At 36.4% G+C, this 25748-nt stretch overlaps 6 protein-coding genes across 9 annotated transcripts; 5 read left to right on the top strand and 1 right to left on the bottom strand.

Annotated features, from left to right (window-relative positions):
* Positions 1-1166: 1166 nt before the first annotated feature.
* Positions 1167-4198, top strand: PTAC17 (plastid transcriptionally active 17). The gene is made up of 10 exons (XM_089627155.1): positions 1167-1616; positions 1835-1900; positions 1997-2177; positions 2290-2486; positions 2819-2869; positions 2990-3081; positions 3233-3351; positions 3420-3514; positions 3616-3720; positions 3809-4198. Exons 1-10 carry the CDS (start codon positions 1320-1322, stop codon positions 3944-3946), a joined length of 1341 nt encoding a protein of 446 aa, XP_089483281.1. The 5' UTR covers positions 1167-1319; the 3' UTR covers positions 3947-4198.
* Positions 4199-6320: 2122 nt separating this feature from the next.
* Positions 6321-7695, top strand: LOC149386726 (uncharacterized). The gene is made up of 3 exons (XM_089625065.1): positions 6321-6370; positions 6794-6855; positions 7118-7695. Exons 2-3 carry the CDS (start codon positions 6827-6829, stop codon positions 7575-7577), a joined length of 489 nt encoding a protein of 162 aa, XP_089481191.1. The 5' UTR covers positions 6321-6370; positions 6794-6826; the 3' UTR covers positions 7578-7695.
* Positions 7696-7986: 291 nt separating this feature from the next.
* On the bottom strand, positions 7987-9529 carry LOC149386725 (triphosphate tunnel metalloenzyme 3-like). The gene is made up of 2 exons (XM_089626663.1): positions 8825-9529; positions 7987-8323 (listed from the first exon to the last, which is right to left on the bottom strand). The coding sequence occupies exons 1-2, from the start codon at positions 9385-9387 to the stop codon at positions 8296-8298; spliced, it is 591 nt and encodes a 196-aa protein (XP_089482789.1). The 5' UTR covers positions 9388-9529; the 3' UTR covers positions 7987-8295.
* Positions 9530-10281: 752 nt separating this feature from the next.
* LOC149386724 (DEAD-box protein abstrakt) lies at positions 10282-14271 on the top strand. Of its 4 annotated transcripts, none has more exons than XM_089626630.1 (5): positions 10282-10435; positions 10657-11129; positions 11415-11870; positions 12486-12834; positions 13449-14271. In XM_089626630.1, the coding sequence occupies exons 2-5, from the start codon at positions 10684-10686 to the stop codon at positions 13962-13964; spliced, it is 1767 nt and encodes a 588-aa protein (XP_089482756.1). In that variant the 5' UTR covers positions 10282-10435; positions 10657-10683; the 3' UTR covers positions 13965-14271. The 4 variants fall into 4 exon arrangements, with proteins under 4 accessions (XP_089482756.1, XP_089482755.1, XP_089482757.1 ...); XM_089626629.1 differs by having other exon boundaries at positions 10287-10435; positions 10618-11129; XM_089626631.1 differs by having other exon boundaries at positions 10289-10435; positions 10637-11129.
* A 3605-nt stretch (positions 14272-17876) lies between these two features.
* On the top strand, positions 17877-20447 carry LOC149386723 (NADH-ubiquinone oxidoreductase 24 kDa subunit). The gene is made up of 10 exons (XM_089627086.1): positions 17877-18049; positions 18142-18174; positions 18293-18358; positions 18791-18907; positions 19022-19099; positions 19185-19290; positions 19413-19459; positions 19727-19804; positions 19920-19985; positions 20081-20447. The coding sequence occupies exons 1-10, from the start codon at positions 17993-17995 to the stop codon at positions 20186-20188; spliced, it is 756 nt and encodes a 251-aa protein (XP_089483212.1). The 5' UTR covers positions 17877-17992; the 3' UTR covers positions 20189-20447.
* Positions 20448-20809: 362 nt separating this feature from the next.
* LOC149386722 (uncharacterized) lies at positions 20810-22082 on the top strand. Its single transcript, XM_089626079.1, has 6 exons — positions 20810-21026; positions 21123-21247; positions 21323-21419; positions 21537-21646; positions 21721-21795; positions 21871-22082. Exons 1-6 carry the CDS (start codon positions 20957-20959, stop codon positions 21919-21921), a joined length of 528 nt encoding a protein of 175 aa, XP_089482205.1. The 5' UTR covers positions 20810-20956; the 3' UTR covers positions 21922-22082.
* The last annotated feature ends 3666 nt before the right edge of the window (positions 22083-25748 follow it).

Raw genomic sequence — 25748 nt, 5'->3', positions numbered from 1 at the left:
TTCTTTTTGGTGGATTTTTCGAGATTCAACAATAATTTTGTGATCACATTCAAACATTGAATATTTTATAAAAACTGTCGAATGAAATAAAAATAATGGATTCTGGGAATGAAATACCCCATTCCATCCATTTAGTTGAATTATGTATGATTTTCTTTGGGTGGCAACATAGCTTTTTATGGCACGACTCATTCTCCTTCAATAATAATTAACAATAAATAAAGATGGCATATATACTAATTATTTTCATATTTGTATATTTTTTTGGTTTTCGTTACTACCAAAATCGGTTGAGCCCAAACTCGACCTCGATCCCCCACGACAGCAACGTTAGAGACTCATCGACATTGAGAACGACATCTTGAAGATTATCCTCGGAGAAGCCTTGCCCAATTGATTTCGATGAAGATTCGCATGATCTTCATCAGAGACCTCATTTATGTTGACGTCGTGAACTATTTGGAAGAGTGAGTCTAAAATAATACCCAAAACATTATCTCGCTATGTCACGAAATCGACTTGTTGTACAACACCTCACAACCGATCAAACATTTATGAGACTAGATTTCAGCAAAGATGATTGATTAGGTTTCAATGATCTATGATAATGTCTACAAATAAGTGAGAGAAATTGCTTTAGGAATTCAAGAATTCCAAGCACCACCATGAAGCTCATATGAAAAGCTCCATGTCATCGAAGAAATGAAATAAACATTAACGACTTATGTAGTTACGATACAATTAGAGTTAATATTAGATATTTATGTTGTCGTAAAACATAATGATTATATATAAGTATTTATGCTTTTTTTTTTTTTACATTTGAGTCATTCATGTGTACTTTTATCTAAAATTAATTAGTGCAACTATAATATAACATTATATATTTTACCGTAAAAAAATAAAAATATATAAATATTAAATACAAAAATATTAGATTTTTTACGATGTTATGATCTCTAATAATAATAGCAAACAAGACTCCATAAAAACAAAAATAAAACATTTTCAAAAGCTTGGGTTTACTTTACCCCCTTTATTTTTTAAGCAAGAATTAAAAAAAAGAAAAAGAAAAAAAAAGACAAGACCGGCCCTAGATATATATATATATATATTTTTTTTTAATGGTCTTTATCATATTGCTGTGATATATATAAATATTTTCATATCTAATTCCAAAGATTTTCGTTTCGTGTGTCCAAAACCAGACCACTACTGATAAACCCTCATCGTCCCTACAGCCCCTCTTATCTCCCCACAAACAAAACCTAAAACCCTCAAACCGCCATTGACAGAGCACCTTCGAGACCGCCATAGCGATGGCTTCAATCTCGGTCGAAATAGCCACGGCCATTCTCGGCCTGAGCTCGCTGAGCCCGAGGCCACTCTCCAGAGCCGTCCATTTCCCTCTCGCCTGGACACCAAGACCTCGTCTTCGCAGCTTCTCGACGTCGGCGAGACTCTTCTCCAAGCCGACTAGACTCTCGCGGAGGTTCTCCGTCGCCTCCACCGCCGCTCCGGCGTCCCAGGACGAGAGCTCCGATGCCACCACGATGATTCCGCCGGATGAACGGATTCCCGCGACGATTATCACCGGATTCCTAGGCTCTGGAAAGGTATCGGATTTCGAACTTAATTTCTTATACTTTTTTGCGGCTCGATTTTTTTTCTTTTTTTTTTTGGTTACTTATGGTATAATTTTCAACGAAGGTACCGATTTTTGTTTGCTTCGAAACCGCAAAGTTTAGAATTTTTGTAGAAATTTCTAATATTTTTGAAGAAACAAATTGGTTCTATTCTGATATCAATGCTTTGTATATGGAATTTTGAACAGACCACATTGCTGAACCATATACTGACCGCGGATCATGGGAAGCGAATTGCAGTCATTGAGAACGAGGTTACATAATCATAGTTATATCTTTTCTTTTGTTTATTCAAAGGTGTTTTTTTCTAGGGTTCTTATAATTATGTGATGGTTGGGTTGATCATGCAGTTTGGCGAGGTAGATATCGATGGCTCATTAGTGGCCTCGAAAACCACCGGAGCCGAAGATATTGTGATGTTGAATAACGGTTGCCTTTGCTGCACCGTTCGCGGCGATCTCGTGAGGATGATTGCAGAGCTGGTTGATAGAAAGAAAGGGAAATTCGATCACATAGTCATCGAGACCACAGGCACGGAAATCGCGATGAGAAATCTTTTTTTTTTTCTTTCTTTTTTTCTGTCTTTGTTGACGTGATATGAATGTGGTTTACATTTTTCCTCTTTCGTTTTCTTTCTCGTCAGGATTGGCAAACCCGTCACCAATCATTCAAACGTTTTATGCGGAGGATAAGGTTTTTAATGAAGTCAAGTTGGACGGAGTTGTCACTTTGGTGGACGCTAAACACGTCAGATTGCATCTCGATGAAGTCAAACCAGAAGGGATTGTGAATGAAGCCGTAGAGCAGATTGCTTATGCCGATCGTATCATCGTGAATAAGGTAATCATTGAGTACGACTAAGCAGAGTCTAATGCAAGATTAACCCAGGTAATCAGAGAGACCCGAGGTCTCGCATAAAGCTTAAAGCCTAAAAAACCCGAAACTGGACTGCCCTGAATGATTATTTTCAGCTTGGATTTTAAGCCTATCTACTCTTAAATCTTTATGGTACTTAGTTCTGACCCTAATGTTTAACTAAATATTTATTTTTTAAATTCTTATTATCACAGAACTAATTTAAATGTTATTAGCACAGAATTTATCCATGTATGGGGATAAATATGATACTTTCGCTTATGCTTAACTGATATGCCTATATCTTGTTTTTCCAGACTGATCTTGTTGGAGAATCGGATGTTACTTCGTTGGTTCAACGGATTCGGGTTTGCCTTTTCTCTTCCTCATTCATTTGATAAAGCTAAAAAGAAAAGAAAAGAAAAGAAAAAACTTATTCCAAACACATTTTTGCTGAGCATCTTTTCCAAATTTTTATTTTACATTAGGTTATCAATAGCATGGCACAACTCACTCGGACCAAATTTGGACAAGTTGACTTGGATTATGTCCTTGGCGTTGGAGGCTTTGACTTGGAGAGGTTTCTTATTACTCTACTTCTTTTTATGATCTCTAGTCTCTACTTCCTGTACTTAATATGCTCTTAATATCATATGATTTCACAATGGTTCTTGGAGACTCATATTTTGGTTATGCTGACATTTGCTTTGATATGTTATGCTCTTTGCCAGAATAGAGAGTGCTATAGAAGATGAAGGCACAGAGAAAGATCATGATGATCATGCCCACGATCACGATCACAATCACCATGATCACGATCACGATCACGACCATCACCATCATGATCATGGTAAGTCTGTCTGTGTGCCTTGTGTTACCATTCTCGATCACGATAAACGAAATATTTTCTATACGCAGAGCATCACGATGAACACCACGCCCACGACCACACTCACGATCCAGGCGTTACTTCAGTTAGCATAGTCTGTGAAGGAAGCTTAGATCTCGAGAAGGTAATATTTCTTTAAAATCACCATCTATTTATTTATTTTTATTTTTTTGTCATTAGTTACACAAATCGTCACTAATTTTGTGTCTGAAAAAATCTTCCCAGGCTAACACGTGGCTTGGTACTTTGTTGATGGAAAGAAGTGAAGACATATACAGGATGAAAGGTCTTTTATCCGTGGACGGCATGGACGAAAGATTCGTTTTCCAGGTGGGCTAATCGTTTTTATTCTTTTATTTTTATCTGTTTGATTTTATATTTACTTTAATCACGTAATCTTGATTTTGGGACATTATAGGGAGTTCATGACATATTCCAAGGTTCACCGGAACGGTTGTGGGGTAAAGATGAACAGAGGATAAACAAGATTGTGTTCATCGGGAAGAAGCTGGACAAAGAAGAATTAGAGAAAGGTTTCAAGAGCTGTTTGCTATGATGGATTGATTGATTACTAAAGCTCTGTTTTTGTTGAAACACACAATTTTCATTAGCACTTTCATGGCAGTGTAAAGCATGTACTTGGTGTTGAATTGCAATAGTGGATTTCGATCTTCACTCCGTTTGCATGTCTTGCCTAATTTCTTCACTTTGTTTACTATGTGATGTTAGGCTATGTCATTGGTTTCTCTCTTATTGACAATTCTATGTGTATTACAAGAGGTATACATGGGAATTTTTGTTTTAATAAGTATTTTATTTCTTAAAATACATGCACAAGTAAATCAGACGTTAGAATTTTTTTCTTACTCTTCTTGCGCTGATAATAAGATTTGAACACAAATTCTCACACAAATCAAGTTTTAAAATACAGCATATAGCAGCCGTACATCACTTCTAATTTTGAGGGTATACCACGATATTTGATTAACGTATGTGATATCTCATGCCGCGTGGTATAGTGTCCCTCCAGAAATATTATGCCAAAAAAAGTATTAAGTAGGGTATTTGAACAACAAATAAATTAATATGAATAATATCTAATATATTATATTTGTCTATCATCAATCAATGATATTTAACTTATTACTAATAAAAACATTAGAATTATGATGAATATAAAAGATTTATGAATAAAATAATAAAACAATAAATGATACTGGTACTTTTGTTATTTACGGTATGTCTATTGTATTTTTGATAAATTTACAATTTAACATATATTTGTAGTGGTAAATTTGCGAGTTTTGTGATATTTATGCGGTGTGTGTTCGGTTTTGAAGTATGCCGTATAATATGTTCATCCCCTCACAGGAAAGTGGAATACCACGGTACTTTAAACCTTGACACAAATACGAAAATTTCACACAATGAAAAAATATCGCCAAATCTAGATTAATATGGGAAGATGATAAGCTACTACTTGTTACTTATGGAAGAAGGAAGAGGGGCTTTGGGAAGGCGACATGTCTGAAATGGCCCGGTTTAGCTGAGTGGGGTCAAGGGAGAAGAAAGGGTAATTAGGGAATTTACTTTGTGTGAGCGGAAATTAAAAATAAATGAGGGAGTACTATAAGGTATCTTGAAGATCTATTTTAGAATCTGAGTACTATAAGGTAAAAAGCATTTATGAGGAGGTCTGATCGGTTCTATATGCGCGTTATCACTCCGTTCAAGCATGAATTCATCTAGAAGTGGCTCAATAAATAGTCAGACCATCTAGCTCATCTTATTGATAACCGCATTTTCTTGTAACTCTAACTCATCTTCCAGACTCGGTCCTATATGCGTGTTGCTGATTGCAAAAACAACCCTGTACTACGGCCAATAGATGCAATGCTAGTTTAGTTCTTGTTATCGTTAATACTATACTCCGTCATCTTGTAACTACTGTAGCTTATCTCTTATAGTACACTTGTACAAGACCATTAAATATCATTCGTTTCCCTCTTAACGGTAATCGTGTTCTTGATTAATTGATCCAAAACATATCAGAAGCTTCGCACACTATTTTACACTTAATTTATATTTGTATTTTTTTAAAAGTGACACTATTGATAAATATGATATGATATATTAGCAGTACATGTGGTATCATTGACAAAAATTACATGAGTACATGCGCATTAAGTTGAAAAAATGATAAATTTTTCACCATTAGATCAACCTAGCTACCACTATATTATATTTTAGAGTGGGTTGAATTTATAAAACTTCAATAGTAAACAGTAATTTAGAGTTGAATACTATTTACTACAAAAGTTTTATAAATTCATCGGCTCTTATTTAAATTTTTTATGCCACATAAAATATTTTTTTGTGGCCTTTACATTGACCGGGAAAAAAGACAAATAAAAATCTTGAATTCAGTTTAGATAGACTGTTGGTTATTGGTTATAATTTATAACTCATAACCAATAAATTAGTGGACACCTCTCTTAGACCTTTTTTTTTTTTTTTTTTTTTGAGGAAACCTCTTTAAAAAACTTTTTGACAATGATACATTTGCTTTTATCTATGAAATTCAAAAAGTACCTTTACGGGCTTCTTAAAAGTTACTTAAACTACCAATTTTTAAAATATAAACGTAAACAACTCTTATTCTAAATAAAGCTTAAAATTATATTTCATATGCCATGTAATTGATTTATAATCATGTAATTCGTTCTCAATAAAAAATAAATAAAAAAGAAAACCTTAGACGTGCTGAGCTGAGCCCATATCACATACAGATTGGGTCGTTTCATTGTAAAATGGGCCAAAAAGACAAAAGAATTTTCCTAGGAATCTTCGAAGATACAGAATTCGAAGTCAAAGCCCTACTTACCATTTCTTACGGTAGTCAAAATTCGTTTGGCTGCTACAAATAATCTTCCTACGCGTAACGCCTCTTCTCTGCTCGCTGATATTTCCTGACTTCAAGGTACGGTTTCGTTTTTACTCTTTTATTATAAACCTTTAATTCTTGTTTATATAATCGAAATTCTTGGAGTTCACTAGTGCAACAATCAACTACATAATTGTCTAACAAACAAAACCATATAAACTACTTTATTTTCTTCCTGAAATTATGTATGTTTGAACTTGGAACTCTATGACTTATTGGAGTCTCTTTATTTATTTAATTTTTTTTTTGACGTGATTCTAAGAGTTCTAATATACTTTTTGAGATTTATTGATATTTTTTTTTTGAAACAATAATCTTATATTAACAGGCTGAAACGCCAATTTACACAAAGGGAGAGCAAAAAACCGCTCTCCATACCGAATCATGATTTATTGATAATGTACGCATCTTTATTTATTTATTGAGAGCTAATCTTAACGTTTGAATATTGTAAAACAGTTCGATTCATCTCTTGACCAAAGTGCTTCAGTGATGTACTCGAGAGGAGAATATCAGATGAGGTAAGTTTGTTTTAGACTTGAGAGGATATTCAATTAATATGAGTTTTTGTTAAGTTCATGAATATAAACGAAAATGCGTTAAACTCATAAATTTCGAAGAAAAAAATTCCCGCGAAAATTTTTACGAGCTACGGACTCCTAAAAAGGATAAAAAGAAGACTCGTAAACATTTATTTTTTTTGGAAAAATTTATTTCCATATTTTGCCATTAAAGGATCATATATTCATGTTCAATGATCATACTTAGCATGGATATTTTCAGGGACGTTGAGTATATGGACGTCGTCGTCGAAGACGAAGATGACTCTGATTACTCTGATGATGATGAGATGGGTTTTCCTGAGCAACCTGTGTATTACATGATAACACCAATGCCTGTACACACGGATTCCGGTGAAGAAGATAATTCCAGCGACAGCGACGACGACAACTACAACGACAACATCGTCGATGACATTGACAATGACATGAAACCCAACGATGATCCCGACGACTACAATTCCGGGGAAGATAGCGGTACCGAGTCTGACCCTGACTCCGATGACTCCACCGACGCAGACTTCTACGACGACTCCGACTCCGACACCGACGCAGACTTCTACGACGACTCCGACGACAGTGACGACGAAGATGGCTCCGACGACGGTGACGATGACGATGGCTCCGACGACGGTGACGATGACGACGACGATGTTCAAAGCGAGGAGGGGAAGAATAATTAATTTTTCTTATATATTATTTGTTAGCATCTACAATTGATTTATTATTTATTTATTCAATATATTTATGTCACTTTTTTGTTTGTTGGCTTTGCGCACTATTCTAAAACTTAACGTATAAGAAGGGCAACAGGTAAACGTAGTTTGTTAGTGGTACTATGTATTAAAAAGTTACTTGTTTACCCGATCTATTTACTTGTTTTTTGAGCTGAGACCGTTATTAGGTCGTCGGGCGTACCCGTTTACTCGTTCGTTAATAAAATTAGTACTTAATGTCTATATTTCAACGAAATCAAACAGGTCCGGAATTAATATCAAATACAGAATGATAAATTCAGTACTCTATGCCAAAACCCCAGCACATAATATCCGTTTAAATCGGGAATCACCCGTTTACCCCACGGATGAGTAAATAATGAGTAAAAATGGAATCCCTGCTTTACAATGAATCTTATTCATTATTGAAACTCAGAAAGAACATTTTTTATTAAATGGTAAACAGAGCATTTACACTGTAGGACCATGCATATCATGTTATAAGTGTTTGTATTTTTAAATTGCAGCGAAGAAAGATCAAATGGCTCGTCTTGCTGCTAATCGCCTTGGTGAGATTCGTCAAGCTTTTTGTCAAGTTTGTATTTCCTCTCGGTTCATCGCTATCACTATAAGCGTTGCATACTCTATACTCTATCGTTAATCATGCCTTCTTTTTACATCTCTTTCACCAAACCATTACATGTTTTATCAGCCTACATTAACATAAACCAATTATCTATATATATCGCAAATTATCAGAATATCTCATATCCATCGAAGACGTACATATGCAATGTGCTCCTTGTAAGTGTTTAACAACCCTCTACTACAAATCAAAGCCTTATCGATATGCATGTTCATTCTCAAACACTTCATGCTCTAGATATCCATTCTAAGCGAGATTGTCCATTAGAATGTCTCGTTGCATGAAAATGATAATGTATGTATGTAATATACTCTTTATTAAGACTTTGATTTACTTGTGAAGACTACTATACCAACAACGACGATTCCTTGAAGACTATTCAAATTGAATTATTTTTTAAACAACTAAATCCACGAGAGGCCTTGGTAGAGTATCTTAGTAGCCCCAAGTGTAACTTTCAGAATTGGTTTCTCTATACATTCCTAATCTGGAACCGCAAAAATTTCAAAATTCTGGAAGCTTCTGTGATCGAAAGACTTGAAATTTGGAAAGCTTGGAGTAAGAAAACCTGATTCCATTGCTCTCCAAGAGATTCTCCAGAGCGGCCTTGGCTTTCTCCGGCTCTGAGCTCTCGCACTCGATTTCGTAACTCGTCCCGAACTCGTAGATCGTCTCGTCCAGCTCAACCCTCAGTCCGTCGCGCCAATCGTAGACGGACCTCACGTTCCTGAACCCTCCCAGGCACACCAGATCTCCGCACGCGTCCCTCACGCGCCGCAGAATCTCCGACTCCGACGACGAGCCGTCGCGCGCCGCGGCGAGGAGGCGCCAGGGCTCGGCGGCGCAGGCTCGGCCGGCGGCGGCGTCGTAGGGCTCCTCGAGCTCCTCGGCTCGGCTGATTCCGTCGGCGATGGTCGGACGGGATTTGAGAGTGAGGAAGCAGCGGAGGGAGTCGTCGGCGCCGACGAGGCGGAGGCGGAGGACGGCGTTTTGGGAGGTGAGCTCGGAATCGGCGCCGTCGAAGAAGATGTTGTGTTGGATTAGGGTTTGGGAGTGAAAAGGTGAGAGGAGAGATGAGAGTTTCTGGTGCGAGGCTGAGTCTGGGAGACGGAGCTTCACTTCCACCTCCATTCCCGCTCTGTTGTCTTTGCTCTCTAGTCTTACCCAAATGACGAAAATGACTTTTCTAATCCCTCTCTTTTCAATTTTATGCTCTTTTGCATTTCGGTACCACACTTTTACACTTCATTATTTATCTTCCTTGCTCGATCACATGTTGAAATTCAGTTTGTTTTCAATAAGAGAAAGAGATATTGATAAGCGCAATTAGCGTTTATAAATTACATTGTATATTTAATTTTGTATTTTTTGTGGTTCCTTTTATTTTTAATATAATACATACATTTATCATCGCTGATGCGTTTATAACGCGGTTAAATAACAGCACTCTTTCGATAATAACTTATCAAAAACTAAATTTTACTATATAAGAACTTAAACTACGTGGACTACATAAAATTTGAATTACTACCTAATTTGAGAATTGAAAGGCAATATTTTGAAAATAATGTTGGTACTCTGCATCTTCACGTAGAATTCAATATTTCTAGATTCAGAAATAACGAAGTGTTTTTTTTGTAAATCATGATTTTACCACTCGATCTTTTGTAAGGACATTTTGTATTACAAAATTTAGATTCAATATTTCTCATATACACAGTCAATTTTTGTATAGATTTAGATGGTGCAAATGGAGCAAATTCTATTCAATCTCGCATTTATTACAAACAAAAAGTGTGGAGATTGCGCCTCAATAATTACGAGGACGGCGATAACTTCGTGTGGTCGAGGTCGATGAGAGCGAGTCAGCGAGGGTTAGAGAAAATGAGAGTGTTATTAAGGGGATGTAAATTTTTTTTTTGTTGTTGTTGGAAATATAAAATTGGGTATACTTTCACAAAATTTGAAATAGTGAGTGTAAAAACAAATTTCTCCTTTCTTAAGCCCCTATTTTATCTTATAGGAAGTCTTTCCTTTCTACCGCCATATCAGTGTTCGACCACCTTTCTTTTTTTCAGTGAAGTATCGTTGGTTTCGTTCTTTCTCTCCTTCCAGCGACTAGAGCGAAATCCAAGCCCTCAGATTTCAATCCAAAGCTAATCCAATTCGCCTGAGACTGGTAAGTTTCTTTCTTTTCATTTTCTGTTCCTGCTTCGCTCGGTTTTGTTCTATTTCCGACGTGTATCGCTTCCAAGTCCCGCCATTACATGCTACGATCCGCTAGAAAGAATCGAACGAAGAAAATAACAAATCACAAAGGATTTAGGGATTCATAACAAATACTACTGTTAATTTCAGCAGAAAAAAAAAAACAAATTAGGGTTGGTTGGTTGGTTCTAGGGCTTTGTGAGCGAGTGTTGGAGAGAGATGGAAGAAGAAGATGACTATGAGGAGTACGTACCGGTGGCTAAGAGGAGAGCCATGGAAGCTCAGAAGATCCTCCGACGGCGGCAGGGAAACTCCTCCGCCGTGGACGACGAGTCGGAGAAGCCGGAAGAGGAGGAGGCGAAGCCGAGCCTCCTGGTGAAGGCGACGCAGCTCCGGCGCGACGCGCCGGAGGTGACTCAGACGGAGCAGATCGTCCAGCAAGAGAAGGAGATGATCGAGCACCTCTCGGACCGGAAAACCCTAATGTCCGTACGAGAGCTCGCGAAGGGGATCACCTACTCCGATCCCCTCCCGACGGGGTGGAAGCCGCCGCTGCCGATCCGCCGGATGTCGCGGCGGCAGTGCGACGCCGTCCGGCGGCAGTGGCATATCATCGTCGACGGCGACCAAGTCCCTCCTCCGATCAAGACCTTCAAGGAGATGAGGTATGTTCTTACTGAGTTCTACCTAAGACAATTTATTTTTACTTTAGAATCTGAGATAACAAGGAAAATGTTTATAGACGAGAGATCAAATCGATTCTTGCTAGTAAGAGTTTTTTTTTTTTTTTTTTTTTTTTTTTTTTTTTTTTTTTTTTTTTTTGTAAAGCCCTAGATTTGTTCTTGCACTCAACTCCAAATCTATAAATATTCACCGCATTTGAATCTAATTTCCACCAAAATCAGTCCACTTCTTTCATCATCGTGTATATAATTTTCATGTATTGTTAGGTTCCCGGAGCCGGTACTGAGGAAGCTTCGAGAGAAGGGGATCGTTCAGCCGACACCGATCCAGGTCCAGGGGCTTCCGGTGATCCTCTCTGGGAGGGACATGATCGGGATCGCCTTCACCGGCTCTGGGAAGACTCTGGTCTTCGCTCTGCCGCTCATAATGGTGGCGATGCAGGAGGAGATCATGATGCCCATCCTCCCCGGGGAAGGCCCGATCGGACTCATCGTGTGTCCGTCCAGAGAGCTCGCTCGCCAGACCTTTGAGGTCATCGAGGAGTTCTTGGTCCCAATGAGAGAGGCCGGGTATCCTGAGATTCGGCCACTTCTCTGCATCGGCGGAGTCGACATGCGATCCCAGCTCGACATCGTCAAGAGGGGCGTTCATATCGTCGTCGCTACTCCCGGGAGGTTGAAGGACTTGCTGGCCAAGAAAAAAATGAATCTCGACAATTGCAGGTACGGACTTTGTTTCTGTCATATTGCATGTGTTTGGTGTTGAAACGGTTTTTTTTTCTTTGTTTTCCATATGGGCAATGAGTTTCGAAGTGTTTGGGGGTTATGGAAGCCTGACATGATACAAGTATCTAAATTTGAATATCGACTGTTATGTTTTTCTACGCTTCATTAGGAAAATAATTAACTTAAACGTTTGATATTGCTAAATAGCCAACTTTTGGTAAATCTTAGGTATATAGACATTTTCATGTATTTACAGACGTAAATCTTTAGATAAATAGTCACCTCCATATATTAGGCCACGTCATTATTTACGGCTATTTACCTAAGATTCACCAAACGTTGGCTATTTAGCAATGTCAAATGTTTAAGTTGACTATTTTCCTAATTTTCTGTTAAATATACATTCTCTCATCATGATATATGTATGGTTAAGTTTTTGTTGTTTTTGATGTTGAGACAGTTTTTTTCTTAATCCACGGGCAATGAGTTTCGATGTATCTAAATTTGATAATATTTTTAGATATTTTTTCAGACCTATTGCCGATTGAAATCTTGTTATTCGATTCTTTCTTAAAAAAAAAATGTATTGATATGGATTGATTCTCGGGGCAGGTATCTAACTCTAGACGAGGCGGATCGGCTGGTGGATCTGGGGTTCGAAGACGACATTCGAGAAGTGTTTGACCACTTCAAAGCCCAACGCCAGACGCTCCTTTTCTCGGCCACCATGCCCGCCAAGATCCAAAACTTTGCGAGGAGCGCTCTGGTCAAACCCGTGCTGGTCAACGTGGGCCGAGCCGGGGCGGCCAACCTCGACGTCATCCAAGAGGTGGAGTACGTGAAGCAGGAGGCCAAGATCGTGTACCTCCTCGAGTGCCTCCAAAAGACCCCGCCACCTGTCCTCATCTTTTGCGAGAACAAGGCCGACGTCGACGACATCCACGAATACCTCCTCCTAAAGGTATTTTTAGTTTTATTTATTTATTGTTTGGTTGTTTTTAGCCGGTTGAAGCTAGTTTCGGCTACTTTTTTTACCGAGAATTTTCGATTAATAAAACAATTCGATAACCCAAATTTTAATTTAGTTTTGGGTTGAAAAGAACATCTTGTTAATGGTTAACAAATTAACCCCAAGGGTTGGTCTAGTAGTAGGGCGATTCCTGGGACCTTATCAGTCCCCAATTCGATTCCCCTTGGTCGCAACAATTAGGACTGCTGGGTTAGTCTCACTTCACCGCGATTGATAATGTTAGAGGCTCATGTATTTTAGTTGAGTTTTACTCTGACACCAAGGTCATCTAAAACAAAACAAAAAATGGTTGATAATTTTACCGAAAAGAACCCCAAGAGGTTGGTCTAGTGGTAAGGGTGGTTCTTGGGACCCTGTCAATCCCAGATTCGATTCCCTCAAACGCAACAACTGGGACCATTAGGGTAATAATGCCAGTTGCTCATGAATTTGAGTCGGGTCTAATCCGAACACCACGGTTTAAAAAAAAACAAAAAAACAAAAAACAAAAAAAAAAGAAGAAAATTTTGGATAATGGTTGATCTAAAATTCACTTTTACATGAAGGGAGTGGAGGCTGTGGCAATCCACGGAGGAAAAGACCAGGAGGAGAGAGAGTACGCGATATCATCGTTCAAGGCGGGTAAAAAAGACGTCCTTGTCGCGACCGACGTGGCGTCGAAAGGGCTGGACTTCCCCGACATACAGCACGTGGTAAACTACGATATGCCGGCGGAGATCGAGAACTACGTGCACAGGATCGGGCGTACGGGTCGGTGCGGCAAGACTGGGATCGCTACGACGTTCATCAACAAGAACCAGAGCGAGACCACTCTGCTCGATCTGAAGCACCTCTTGCAAGAAGCCAAGCAGAGGATTCCGCCGGTTTTGGCGGAGCTCAACGATCCGATGGAGGACGTCGAAGCCATCACCGACGCCAGTGGAGTCAAGGGCTGTGCTTACTGTGGCGGTCTCGGTCACCGCATCCGAGACTGTCCCAAGTTGGAGCACCAACAGAGCATGACCATCGCAAATTCCAGACGGGATTACTTCGGTTCCGGGGGTTACAGAGGAGAGATTTGATTTCTTGTTTATTATTATTTTTATTTTTTTTATGTTGCGAGGCCGTGTAGATTTGCTCTCTCTTATTTTTATAAGCAAATTTTGTGCCTTTTGTTGTATACAACTTGTGTTTTCTGAAGCAGTTCTTTGCAAGTTGGCCGTGTTTAGAATTTAATTCATGGCTTTTTTGCTTCTTCTGGTAGTGCTAGCTTGTCTTCTCAGAATCTCTGTTTTGACGAGGGGTTTATTAACATATTTTTACACCAGGATCAGATGTTATCAAGTTTCTTCATGTAAATCAGATCTTAAAACTAATACTAAATAAATTGATTGATTAGCTAGATAGTCAAGATTGGTGGGATAGTTGAAGTTAACAGTCCAAATTTTATTCTTCCTCTTCAGTAAAATACTAACCAAAAAAAAAAAAAAACAAAACAAAAAATTGCTTTTATTTTTATGAGCAATTTATGACTGAAATTTTTTATTGCCACTTATTGCTAGCACATTTTTTTTCTTCACTAATTTTAGACTAACTATAACTATTTTAGAGTCTTAACTTAGGTCAAAATACAAAATACAACTGAAGAAAACAAAAAAAAAACGTTAGAATTGATTAAAATCTTCATATTACACTGTTGTTTCCCGTTCTAATAGGAATAGCTCAATTTACATTACAGTTCCTTGATAGCTCATCAACTTCTCGGCTTCTAGCACAAGGAATTGAAAATTGAACATTACTGTAACATCACAACCACAAGGACCCACATCATCATCAATCAATCGTGATGAAACTTGCCATCTCCTCTGTACTGCCAAGTTTGAATAAAAGAGAAATTTCAGTAATAAATAAGAGTTGGGTTTTTATTTTGATGAAATTTGATGGTGGCCGATGGAATTCAAAAATCACTTGGTGTTATTTAAATGTGTCGAAAACATTCGAAACAAATGAAAAAAAAAACAAAAACGAATATATGAAAAATGCTTTGACCCTCCAATCATTCAGACAGTACCAAATTGCATTACAAACAGTTCAAATATAATCACTGAGATCATGATGATCATATTGGAAACGAAAAAAATAAAGACTAAATTAAGCCATAGAAAGTATTAGTACCTCGAAAGGGCTGATAATACTAGAGCCTTCTTCTATGGCTAAGTCATTAGACTGAAGAAAACCCTGCAAATTCAACGACTTAAAATGCTTATAAATCTCATTAACTATGACTTTTCTCTCTTCCAAACCCCAAAAGAAAGCTTCTTTCATCTTCTCGGTTTCTTCTTCGAGCACCTTCAAGCGCTCGTTCAACTCCTCGATTTCACTACGCGAATCGTCATAGCACGACTTATTTTGTGAGAAACTCTCTTGCGATTTGTTCAAGCCCTTTCTTGAGCTCGAAGCTTCGAAACCCGTCCATGGTTTTTTCCCTTTCTCACTACGTTGAGTGTCCTTTTTCTCGGCCCGAGAACTTCCTCCGAGTCCCGAAATCCATTTTTTCGCCGATGAGAACTGTATGTTCAGCTCCATCTATTATCTAACAATGAAAAAAAAGGAATAAAAGAAGGAAAAATTAGTATAAAACATACCAAACAAAAATGATGATCGCTTACCTGCGAGAGTTGCAGAACTAAACCAAAAAGAAAAAAGATATGAACTTTCTTTACTTGCAAGAGATGAGTGAATGAGTGTTATGAATGGTCTTATAGTTTTTATGTTATTGAAAGAAAGAACACATTCCTTCATTTACAAGGAAGAGTGAGTGAGAGAGAGAGAGAGAGAGAGAGAGAGAGAGAGAAGGAAATTGCTGAGCATTTGCGAAGGGAATGTCATTACTCTAATAAAAGCTTAGTTCTGTTTGTTTACCATTCTAATTATGTTCCAAAGTTTTAAGCAAAAAAAATAAAAAGGTGATAGTTATCAGAGATGTAAGTAAATGCTAAGTGATTGAGTAAATGTGTGGGTAAACTTTGGCGTTATTTTGGCGTCATGTTTGTGGTTACTCGAGAGATTAAACAGAAAAAGTTAAAGCCATTACGATGGTTTCAGAGAATTCATTCCTTTTGAGACGTTCGGTTATCAAGGCTCGTAAATACCTCTTTTCTCACCGCTTTTTCTCGTTCTCCAATAAAAATGTTTGCATTATTTTCTGTTAAATCAACAAAGGGAAATAGAGGGAAAGACATTAATACAAAGTACTCCTTGAAACTAACTGATGATCAAAATAGTCGGCGTTTTTTAGCAAAATAATAAAAATTATATTGTAAAAAAAAATATTTATAATCATCATTAAAAAATTTGACCACTTTCAAACAAGTTAACAAGATAAAAAAAAAAATATATATATATATATATATATATATATATATAAATTGAATACATATACATTTTTTTTTTATAAATTTTGACTATTATATTAATTTTAAATTAACTTGGTAATTTTGCATATTCATCAGTATTATTTAGCTATAACACCCGAAAAAGAAATGATAAAAATAGTATGGTACTATAAAACCAACCAAATCTTATAGATGGTTCCTAGTTCGTACTACATTGCAATTTCACTTGGCTATCTCGACTTAATTATAAGCAAAAAATTTAATTAATAATTGACATACATAAAAACTTACATGGTAACTCATTGAACTTTTGTTTACCTTTAAATTTACAAAAAAAAAAAAAAGGTAATTAGCCAATTAAAACGTTTGATATTGTTATATAACCAACATTTCATTAATTTTAGGTAAATAACCATAAAAATAATGTGGTATTCCTGATTTGTCATTTCATTAAAATAAAAGCGTGGGGTTTTTACGTCAATTTACGCGTGTTAATACATGAACGTGACTATTTACCTAAAGTTTACGAAACGTTGACTATATAGCATGTGAAACTGTAAATATGACTATATACATAATGGACTCTATTTACAATATAACCAAATGATTTATTTGTTTTACTTAACTACCACATGTACACGTGCAAAATCAGTAAATAAAAATTACGTGCACTTCGATTTTTTGTTCTCTAAAACATTATGCATTGGTTATAAGATTAAGGACATCTCGATCATAATATGTACCGATGACTTGTCAAAATTATTTGTAGGCTGATCTTCCCATCAACTTGATCAAGTCGATCCCCGATCAACCACGAAACGTCTTCTTAATTAACGCATTCAGAGATTCTCTTGAGATTGTTTAAAGTTGATTTGTTTTTCAAAATTCTCAAAATCAGATGGCCCGATCACATAATAATCATACAATTATCGAGCCATTCGAATCGTTCATTTGCTTATAACGGCTTTTATCCAACGTATATAAAAGGTTCAAATCAAGTCACTCAAGGTGGAACTTTTGCAGCTAATATTTTCATTGTTTACTCGAATTTGCTTTGAAGCGAGACATGTGTTCCGACTTATTAACCTCTCGCGTCTTTTATTCATACAACTCATCACCGAAGTTTAACATGTGCTTCGATGATCCGACAACTTTCTATATTGTTCTTAAATTTCCAGCGACAACGTTGCTTAAATGATAAAAAGATTAAAAAAAATAAAAAAATAAATAAAAATTATGTAATTAGCCCGCTTAGATGCTTGTGATTGTTATATAGTCAACGTTTGGTAAATAAGCACAAACATGATGTGACATTTCTGATTTGCTCTTTCATCGAAATAATGTGAGGTATTTGCGTCAATTTAAGCGTGTCAATACGTGAATGTGACTATTTATTAAATATTTATCAAACGTTGACTAAATAACAATGTTAAAGGGTAAATATGATTATATATTTAAAGATTCACGCTCTGAAACAGCAGCTAAGCAGAGGATTTACCCATCTACACATACACAGCAAATCAAGATCTAACGGCTGTCAACCATCCACGTGTTCTAAATCTTTCTCAGGTAAAAAACAATCCCCGACCCAGACTCTCCGATCCCTCTTCTTCTTCTTCTTCTTCTTCTTTTCTTCCTCTTCAAAACTTTCTCTCACCTGTTTATCTCTCGACTGTGTGTAATTATCACTCAGTTCAGAGATTTCTTCTCCGAAAATGTTGGCTCGTATCGCCGCCAATCGCCTCCGGGAGATCCGTCAAGCTTTCCGCCAGGTTTTTTTTTTTTAAATGTTGTTTCCCTCTCAGTTAATCGCCCAGCGTTACATTCTCTCGCTAATCTTGTTTTCTTCCATTCTTTTCTGTAGCCTTCGCGATCCTTATCGACTGCCCTAAACTACGTGAGTTTTTTTTTTTTTTTTTGTTCCATTCTTCATTACTAATTTCAGCTTTTCGTCTTTTCCTCGTCGTTCGCGATTGATTTGGGATTTAATTTTGTTGCTTCGGTAATTGAAACAGCATCTTGATTCTCCGGACAACAAACCGGACCTTCCATGGGAGTTCTCAGAGGCCAACAAACCGAAGGTCTGCTTTTTTTTTTGGTTGATTTTTGTGGTTTGTACGGTTGACATTTATATGTATGATGATTGAATAGTCCGGGTTGTGTATTATGCTTTGTGTTAAGTAATCTTCAATTGTGAGGAATATCGATCGTTGTGGCAGCGAATTGACAATTATACTAGGCAAAAATTGAATAAAAATAAGCAATTAAACGGAATATATAGGCACTATCTATGGGGTCTCTGTATCAAGCTTAGCTCGATTTTGCGCTCTTATTATGCAACTGAGGTAAATCTGATTACGCTTGGACTAATTGCTATATTGAGCATGAAATTATTGAAAATGTTGCATTTGGGTAGTTTATGGGGGGTCAAAATAAATCAGTACAGCCACTTGACTACCTATCAGTAACTGTTTGATTTTGGGGTATAACGTTGTAACCTTATTCAATCATAGGTCACGGAGATCTTGTCTCACTATCCAACAAACTACAAGCAATCTGCTGTGATACCTCTTCTCGATCTCGCGCAGCAGCAACACGGTGGATGGTTACCTGTTTCGGCGATGAACGCTGTAAGTTTGTTTCTGATGTTGGAGATTTGTTTTGATGTTCTTTATTTGTATCATCATGTAATAGCTCTTGAGTTTGAATATGATGTTAATATAATTGGTTTATGGATGATTCAGGTTGCTAAGGTTATCGAAGTCGCTCCTATTCGTGTTTATGAAGTCGCTACGTTTTACTCGATGTTCAATCGCACGAAGGTTTCACAGAATTTATAAGCTCTTTTTTTTTTTTGTTGCTAAAATACATTATTGAAATTAATATTCTTATTTGTTTGTTTCTCAGGTGGGGAAGTACCATCTTTTGGTTTGTGGCACAACACCGTGCATGATCCGAGGGTCGCGAGATATTGAAGATGCTTTACTGAAACACCTTGGAGTGCAACGGAACGGTTCGTAAATATATATATATATATGTGTGTGTGTGTGTGTGTGTGTGTGTGATGAATTAACAGATACAACCATGATAAGTGTGATTTTGATATCGGATCTCGTCCCTTATTGTATTGTCCAGAGGTGACAAAAGATGGATTATTCTCTGTTGGAGAAATGGAATGCATGGTAAGTCCCCAGCATTTTTTGTTACCTTCTAGTCTTTAGTTGTATCTCCACATGATAAATAGATGTTGAGTCAAGAGAGATTGCTTTTATATAAATACTTTACGGTGCATACATTCCTTTTAGAGAGTGAATAGGAGTTCTAGTTCCCTTTTTAATTGTTGTATTCATAGTATCATTGCGAATGTATATATTATTGTTGTTTCCTTTCACATTCTGATATTGTTATGGATACCATTTGTTTCATTTTTAATGTATAATCTTGTGCAGGGTTGCTGTGTAAACGCTCCTATGATCACTGTGGCAGATTACTCCAATGGATCAGAAGGATATACGTACAACTATTATGTGGGTCTTTGCGAATTCTTCTTATTTACTATTTCCATTATCCCGTTGACACACTTGTATGCTAGTTCGTAAAAGAATCTTTTGGAATTTATTCCCTCTCTGGTTTTAATTTCAGGAAGACGTTACTCCAGAGAGAGTTGTAGACATAGTCGAGAAGTTGAGGAAGGGAGAGAAACCACCGGTAAGGAAACCGACAGTGTGAAGCGTAATAGAGCTCTATTTTAGTTCTTCGTGTACATTTTTTGATTGACAACTGTTGTTATTTTATTTTTTCAGCGCGGAACTCAGAATCCGAAGCGTATAATGAGCGGACCCGAAGGAGGAAACACCAGTTTGCTGAGTGATCCGAAACCGCCACCGTGCCGAGACCTCGATGCTTGCTAAAAAAAAAACTTGCAGAGTCAGTTATCAGTTGAATAATGTAAAAAAGCTTGGACATTTTCAGGCTTATCTCAGTCACATATCACCATTGCCAAATTTCTGGAGCCATTTTATTTTTTTTCTCTCTTTATTCTCATGGCAATATGGCTTCTACTGGATGTGCCGTACAATTTCTTGGTTTTTTTGGACGTATTTAATGGGGGTTTAGAATTAGAACCCTTGGAACAAAGTATGAGCACCACTTTTTTCTTTTTCTTTTTAATGCTGTGTTCTGAGTTTCCAGTTATTGCTAAACCGTACCTCTAATATTTTTTCCATACTCAATTAACTACCCCAAAAAATTAGAAATAAAATTGTGGAAAGTAAGTGAGACACGCATAAATGGACGACTTCCAAAATGATGATGAAATATGTGACGTTGATTTTTTATTTTTTTATTTTCATTTTCTTTTTGGGAAACAACACCAATCCCTTTCTAATTTCCTTCCTTGCACTTCTATTTATACACGTCCGTTTCAATTTCAATTGTCTCGATTATATACGAAGCTAAACAAAGCCCATCTAATCTCACTGTGTTCTGAGTTTCAATCGTATGCTCTTTTATTTTTTGTGACAAAACTATGCCTTTGTACATCGTTTCCTTTTTTTTTCTTCATGATTTCCCTTTTGGAAAATTGTATATCAAGCAACGAATAAAGTGGAATGATCTTTGATTACCAGAAAATTTAAGGAATCTGATTTCCTTTTTTTTAGTGAGAAGAAGAAGAAGCAATGGGAAGTGCGTCGTCAATGTTGACTCAGTATGACATTGAAGAAGTTCAACACCACTGCAATAATCTATGTAGGTTTTATTATTATAATCTGTGTTCGCATTTTGGTTTGATTCTGAGTTCTGACTTGTGAGGGTTTTCCTTTTTGTGGGAAACCACAATTGCAGTTTCGCAGCAAGAAATAGTGAGTCTGTACAAGAGATTTTGTCAGCTAGACCGAAACGCAAAAGGGTTTATCTCGGCCGATGAGTTGTTATCAGTTCCCGAGTTCGCAATGAATCCTCTCTCGCAGGTATATAATTCTGAAAGATAACTCCTTTTCGAAATTTGGTTTGTCATGATCTTTGATATGGCTAAATTTACTCAGAGGCTTCTCAAGATCGTTGATGGCTTGAATTTCAAGGACTTTGTGGCTTTCTTATCCGCTTTTAGCGCCAAAGCTAATTCCCACCACAAAATCAAACGTAAGATAGTTTCATTCACTCAATCTTAGTATCACCCAAAAAAAAAACAAAAAAAAACAAAAACCAGATATTTGTTTCAGCTTCACTAGTAATAACAGAAGAAAGTCCTTTTGGCAGTTATCTTCAAGCTCTACGATTCGGACGGTAACGGAAAAGTTTCTTTCGAAGACGTGCTTGAAGTGCTTCACGATCTCTCTGGCGCGTTCATGTCTAATGAGCAGAGAGAGGTAATTAACCCAACAACAGTAAACCGTGTTCTTATCATTACCGATTATGGATTACCTCACTCTCTATGTTGCAGAAAGTTTTAGTTCAAGTTTTGGAAGAAGCGGGTTATACCAGAGAATCCTGTTTGATGTTGGAAGATTTCATCAAGGTATTTTCATTATTACTGTTACTGACTTGGACCATGAAAACCAATGCAAATTATACTCTCTATTATGCGCTTAAGGTATTTGGAAATCACGGCATAAACATGGAGGTTGAAGTGCCGGTCGACTGATTCGAGTTCTGGAAATCGAACAAAGCTCCAACAGCAAGTATTCAGTTTCCTAACTATATTTCTGGCTCTCTTTTTGGTCGAGTAAATAAACGTGTACACTGTACATGATATTTGTATGAATTCTTTAAGAATTGAAAATATGAATATATATGATGTGTTTATCGCAATTTTAGTATTTGTTGTAAGTAGTCAATCCTTTGCTTACGTAAATAGTATTAATATACTCTTTAAGTCGTATGACCAGTAGTTCAACATGGCCAAAAAAAAAAAAATGTGCGACAATAGCATAGATTAAAATTGTCAAGAAGCTACATGATAAACTAACATGGATTGGGCTACACTTTATTAATGGATTAATCATTAATCTACTCTAAAGTGAGTTTTGGCCTGAGTTATAAACATGGCATGATTTGCGCCGCCGACCCGATTGCAAATCCCTGAAAGTATTACTAGTCCAAAGTTGATACGAGTTCTGATAAGAGGCCAATTAATTTTACTTTTTCAAATTATCAAAAATAAAATTTGTTTTTGCTTTTATTTTCTATTACATGATATGTTTTCCTATGGATTTTCTAAATTTTATATAAAAAATAAGACATTTATAATTTTAGTTTAAAAATATCAGCAAACTATATATTTGCAAAATTTTGAAATGTTGAGGTATAAAGTTGCACAATTGAATAGAAAAGTGAGAGTATTACACCGTAGTTTACTCAAATAATAAATTACAAGAATAATTTTGTAGTTTGCATTCACTTTATTTTTCACACCATTAGTCGAAATCAAGGTTTAAAATATCGATGTCGATACTCATACCGATGTTCTGATTTTACGGATATATCGAGTATCGACAAATATATCGACGGATATTCTATAACAATTTCAATACCGATTACCAATTATATCGGTGATATATCGATTACCGACGGATATATCGACAAAAATCTTATAATAAAATATGTACCATTGTTTATATTTTTGAATTCCAAATAAAACAATCAAATTTAAAAATATATGTATAACTTTTTTCTTATAGATATACATTATTAATATTTACATTACTTTATCAATATTAAAAAAATATAATAAAATAATTTTTTTTCAAAGAAACGTAATATTGTTTTTACTACATTACAAATATTCTTTAAAATAATAAAAATAAACAGTTATATATATTTAATTATTTAGTTTATTAGTATAGATATTATATATATAATACATTATTAACATTTTCTCTCTATATATATACATTACACGTTATTATATGGTATGTATATATATATATATATATATATATAAGCAATAGGCCCCGGCGTTGCCCGGAGAGACTTGATAAATTTTAAATTAGATACTAATGTGAACGGTTTGCAATTGTTGGTTAGTTAGCATTTTTTTTACCACTTTTTAATATATATTTAAACCATTTTAATTAAATAATAACTCAGATATAAAAAAAAATAGTAAGTTGTAATAATAATTGTTATCGTTTTAAAGTTAGTTAAGAGAATTTTCATTTTTAGAGTCATTTATGGAATTTTCGTTTTTTGGAGTTGTTTCTGGAATTTTCGTTTTTTAAAGTTGTTTCCGGAATTTTGTTATACGGTTACTTATGTAATTTTAAAACTTAAATAGGTGTTTTTGGAAACTTTTTTTAAAAATTGAGTGTTACTGTAGTATGAACAGTAAAAGGGGGTTTTGCTTTATATATATATATAATAATATAAATGTTTATATGCGATGTTATTATATATAGGGTCAAGCGGCTATATAGCCAAATAGAACTTAAACTTTTGCAAAATAGCCATAGTTTGCCAACTATAAGTAAACTAGCCAAAGTAAGATTAATCTAGGCTGGATTAAATTTAATCCCAACGAACTATAAAGACAGAATGTAAGTTTTATGAAGGCTGGATTAAAATTAATCGAGGCAGGATTAAAAATCGCAGTACTCTCAATTGGCTATTTTGCTATAGCTAATGAAACTATGGCTATTTTGCAAAAGTCATAGTTTGAATTGGCTACTTCGTACCATTTTTCCTTATATATATATATGTTTATATAATAGTATGTGTATATATTACAAATGTATATAAATTTATAGTAAAGCATCACAAAAGCAAAGCAAATAAGATAAAAGAGTCTCACATTGCTTGTGAAGAACCAATTTTGTCATTCCAAAACACTATATAAAGAGCCAAGTCTTCTTCCATAATCCTCAGTTGAATGAGTCTTTCAATTTCATTGGGCATGCTCTATTAATTGTTAATTTGTCCCACGTCACTAAATATATTTTTTCAAAAAAATCTAGGACGGTAACGTTTGTTTATGATATTCTAACGAGACTTTAAAAAAATGATATATCGGCGATATCTCGATATTTTGAACCTTGGCTGCAGCAGAGCCCCCTCAAAAACGCTTCAAAAAGTGCCGAAACCCGTCTCCATGAAGCGAAGAAGAAGGTGCGTCTTGCCAATAAGGATCTGAAGATTGTCACCAAGGCTGCCAACGAAGCGAGCTATCAGCTTAAGCTCGCCATGTCTAAAGTAAGAGATATGAAGAAACAACTGTCCAATATCAAATTGGATTCTGCCGAGAAGTTGCGATAGACAAAAAGTCTAGGAAATTCCAAGATAAAGTTTAATCGTGCAATAAGAGGGGGCTATGCTACAACATCGAGACCTGATCCGTTGGTTCACTGATCTCCTGCCCACCCGTCTATTACGGCAGCTCTGGCCCGCTTCTTCCTTTTGGTCGTTGTCATTTTCTGCCCACAGACTCCTGGGCTCTGCGCGTTTGTCGAGACGTCGAGCGGAACCACCTCATCGGAAGAGTGGCTGCTGACGCTCTGCGGGTTCATCGAGACGTCGACCGGAACCACGAGATGATAGAGATGTCGACAAGAACCACCTCGTCGGAAGCCTGCGGGTTCGTCGACTGGAACCACCTCGTCGGAAGCGTTGTTGACGTGGGGGCTCGGCTCGGAGGATTCGCTGGTCTCCGTTCGAATCAAGGTCGGGGCACCGTCAACGTCGTTCTTTTGCCTTCCACAATTTCGTTAGCTTTGCAAACCAGCGCTTGGAATGATATTTTTTTTTCTTCGAAAGAAGTGTTTAATTCTATGCCTTAATTGTCACTTTGAAAGTAGAGTGGAATTACCAATTGCAATTCATTAACTATTTGTGTGTAAATCTGTATGGGAAACACAAAAGAAAGTACTCGACTCAGGATTCTATTCAGAGAGAAATACGGAAAATTGAAGCTACGTGTCTTGGAGGAAATATTGGACTACAGTAACACGTCTGATAAAAAAATGGTCCATTAGGTATATATCCATATTTACAGTTTCACATTGTTTTATAACCAACGTTTCGTAAATCTTAGGTAAATAGCAACGTCCATGTATTTACACACGTAAATTTACGTAAATACTCAACTATTTTATTTCAATGGAAGGGCAAAACAGGAAGGTCACGTCATGTTTGTGGATATCTACCTAAGATTTACGAAATGTTGGCTATATATCAATCTCAAACGTTTTAGTTGGCTAATTACCTAATTTTTTTGTTTTTGGTTTCTTAAATTGCCGACAAACTTGTAAAAGAAAAAGAGAGAATCTTTGTTTTGACTCTACATAGTGGCAAGAGATAATTTAATAGGAGCTGAAAAATCTAAATTTAAGGGAAGCACTCGAAACATGGGCAAATATCCAAAAATATTTCAAGTGAAGATCAGTCAGTCCAAGCTTTGAACTTTGCAGAAAGACCTCGAAGAACCCACCTTATGCGTAGAAGTACAAGCTGGCCTTCTTTTCTTTGAATAATACCCTC

Source organism: Urtica dioica, chromosome 9 (assembly GCF_054948205.1).
Source record: "Urtica dioica subsp. dioica isolate 48M chromosome 9, U.dioica_male_clone48M_v1_H2, whole genome shotgun sequence".
Lineage (NCBI taxonomy): Eukaryota > Viridiplantae > Streptophyta > Magnoliopsida > Rosales > Urticaceae > Urtica > Urtica dioica.
Note: the sequence above shows the minus strand (reverse complement) of the source record. Positions and strands in the feature narration are given on the sequence as shown.

Coding starts and splice junctions, on each gene's coding strand:
- PTAC17 (XM_089627155.1), top strand. CDS start 1,320: ATGGCTTCAATCTCGGTCGAAATAGCCACGGCCATTCTCGGCCTGAGC. Junction 2,487..2,818: donor ATCGTATCATCGTGAATAAG/GTAATCATTGAG, acceptor TTGTTTTTCCAG/ACTGATCTTGTTGGAGAATC. Junction 3,082..3,232: donor GGAGGCTTTGACTTGGAGAG/GTTTCTTATTAC, acceptor GCTCTTTGCCAG/AATAGAGAGTGCTATAGAAG.
- LOC149386726 (XM_089625065.1), top strand. CDS start 6,827: ATGTACTCGAGAGGAGAATATCAGATGAG. Junction 6,856..7,117: donor AGAGGAGAATATCAGATGAG/GTAAGTTTGTTT, acceptor GGATATTTTCAG/GGACGTTGAGTATATGGACG.
- LOC149386725 (XM_089626663.1), bottom strand. CDS start 9,387: ATGGAGGTGGAAGTGAAGCTCCGTCTCCCAGACTCAGCCTCGCACCAG. Junction 8,324..8,824: donor TTGGAGAGCAATGGAATCAG/GTTTTCTTACTC, acceptor ATGTTAATGTAG/GCTGATAAAACATGTAATGG.
- LOC149386724 (XM_089626630.1), top strand. CDS start 10,684: ATGGAAGAAGAAGATGACTATGAGGAGTACGTACCGGTGGCTAAGAGG. Junction 11,130..11,414: donor AAGACCTTCAAGGAGATGAG/GTATGTTCTTAC, acceptor ATGTATTGTTAG/GTTCCCGGAGCCGGTACTGA. Junction 12,835..13,448: donor ACGAATACCTCCTCCTAAAG/GTATTTTTAGTT, acceptor TTTTACATGAAG/GGAGTGGAGGCTGTGGCAAT.
- LOC149386723 (XM_089627086.1), top strand. CDS start 17,993: ATGTTGGCTCGTATCGCCGCCAATCGCCTCCGGGAGATCCGTCAAGCT. Junction 18,359..18,790: donor CAGAGGCCAACAAACCGAAG/GTCTGCTTTTTT, acceptor ATTCAATCATAG/GTCACGGAGATCTTGTCTCA. Junction 19,100..19,184: donor CGATGTTCAATCGCACGAAG/GTTTCACAGAAT, acceptor TTTGTTTCTCAG/GTGGGGAAGTACCATCTTTT.
- LOC149386722 (XM_089626079.1), top strand. CDS start 20,957: ATGGGAAGTGCGTCGTCAATGTTGACTCAGTATGACATTGAAGAAGTT. Junction 21,420..21,536: donor TTCCCACCACAAAATCAAAC/GTAAGATAGTTT, acceptor TCCTTTTGGCAG/TTATCTTCAAGCTCTACGAT. Junction 21,647..21,720: donor TGTCTAATGAGCAGAGAGAG/GTAATTAACCCA, acceptor TCTATGTTGCAG/AAAGTTTTAGTTCAAGTTTT.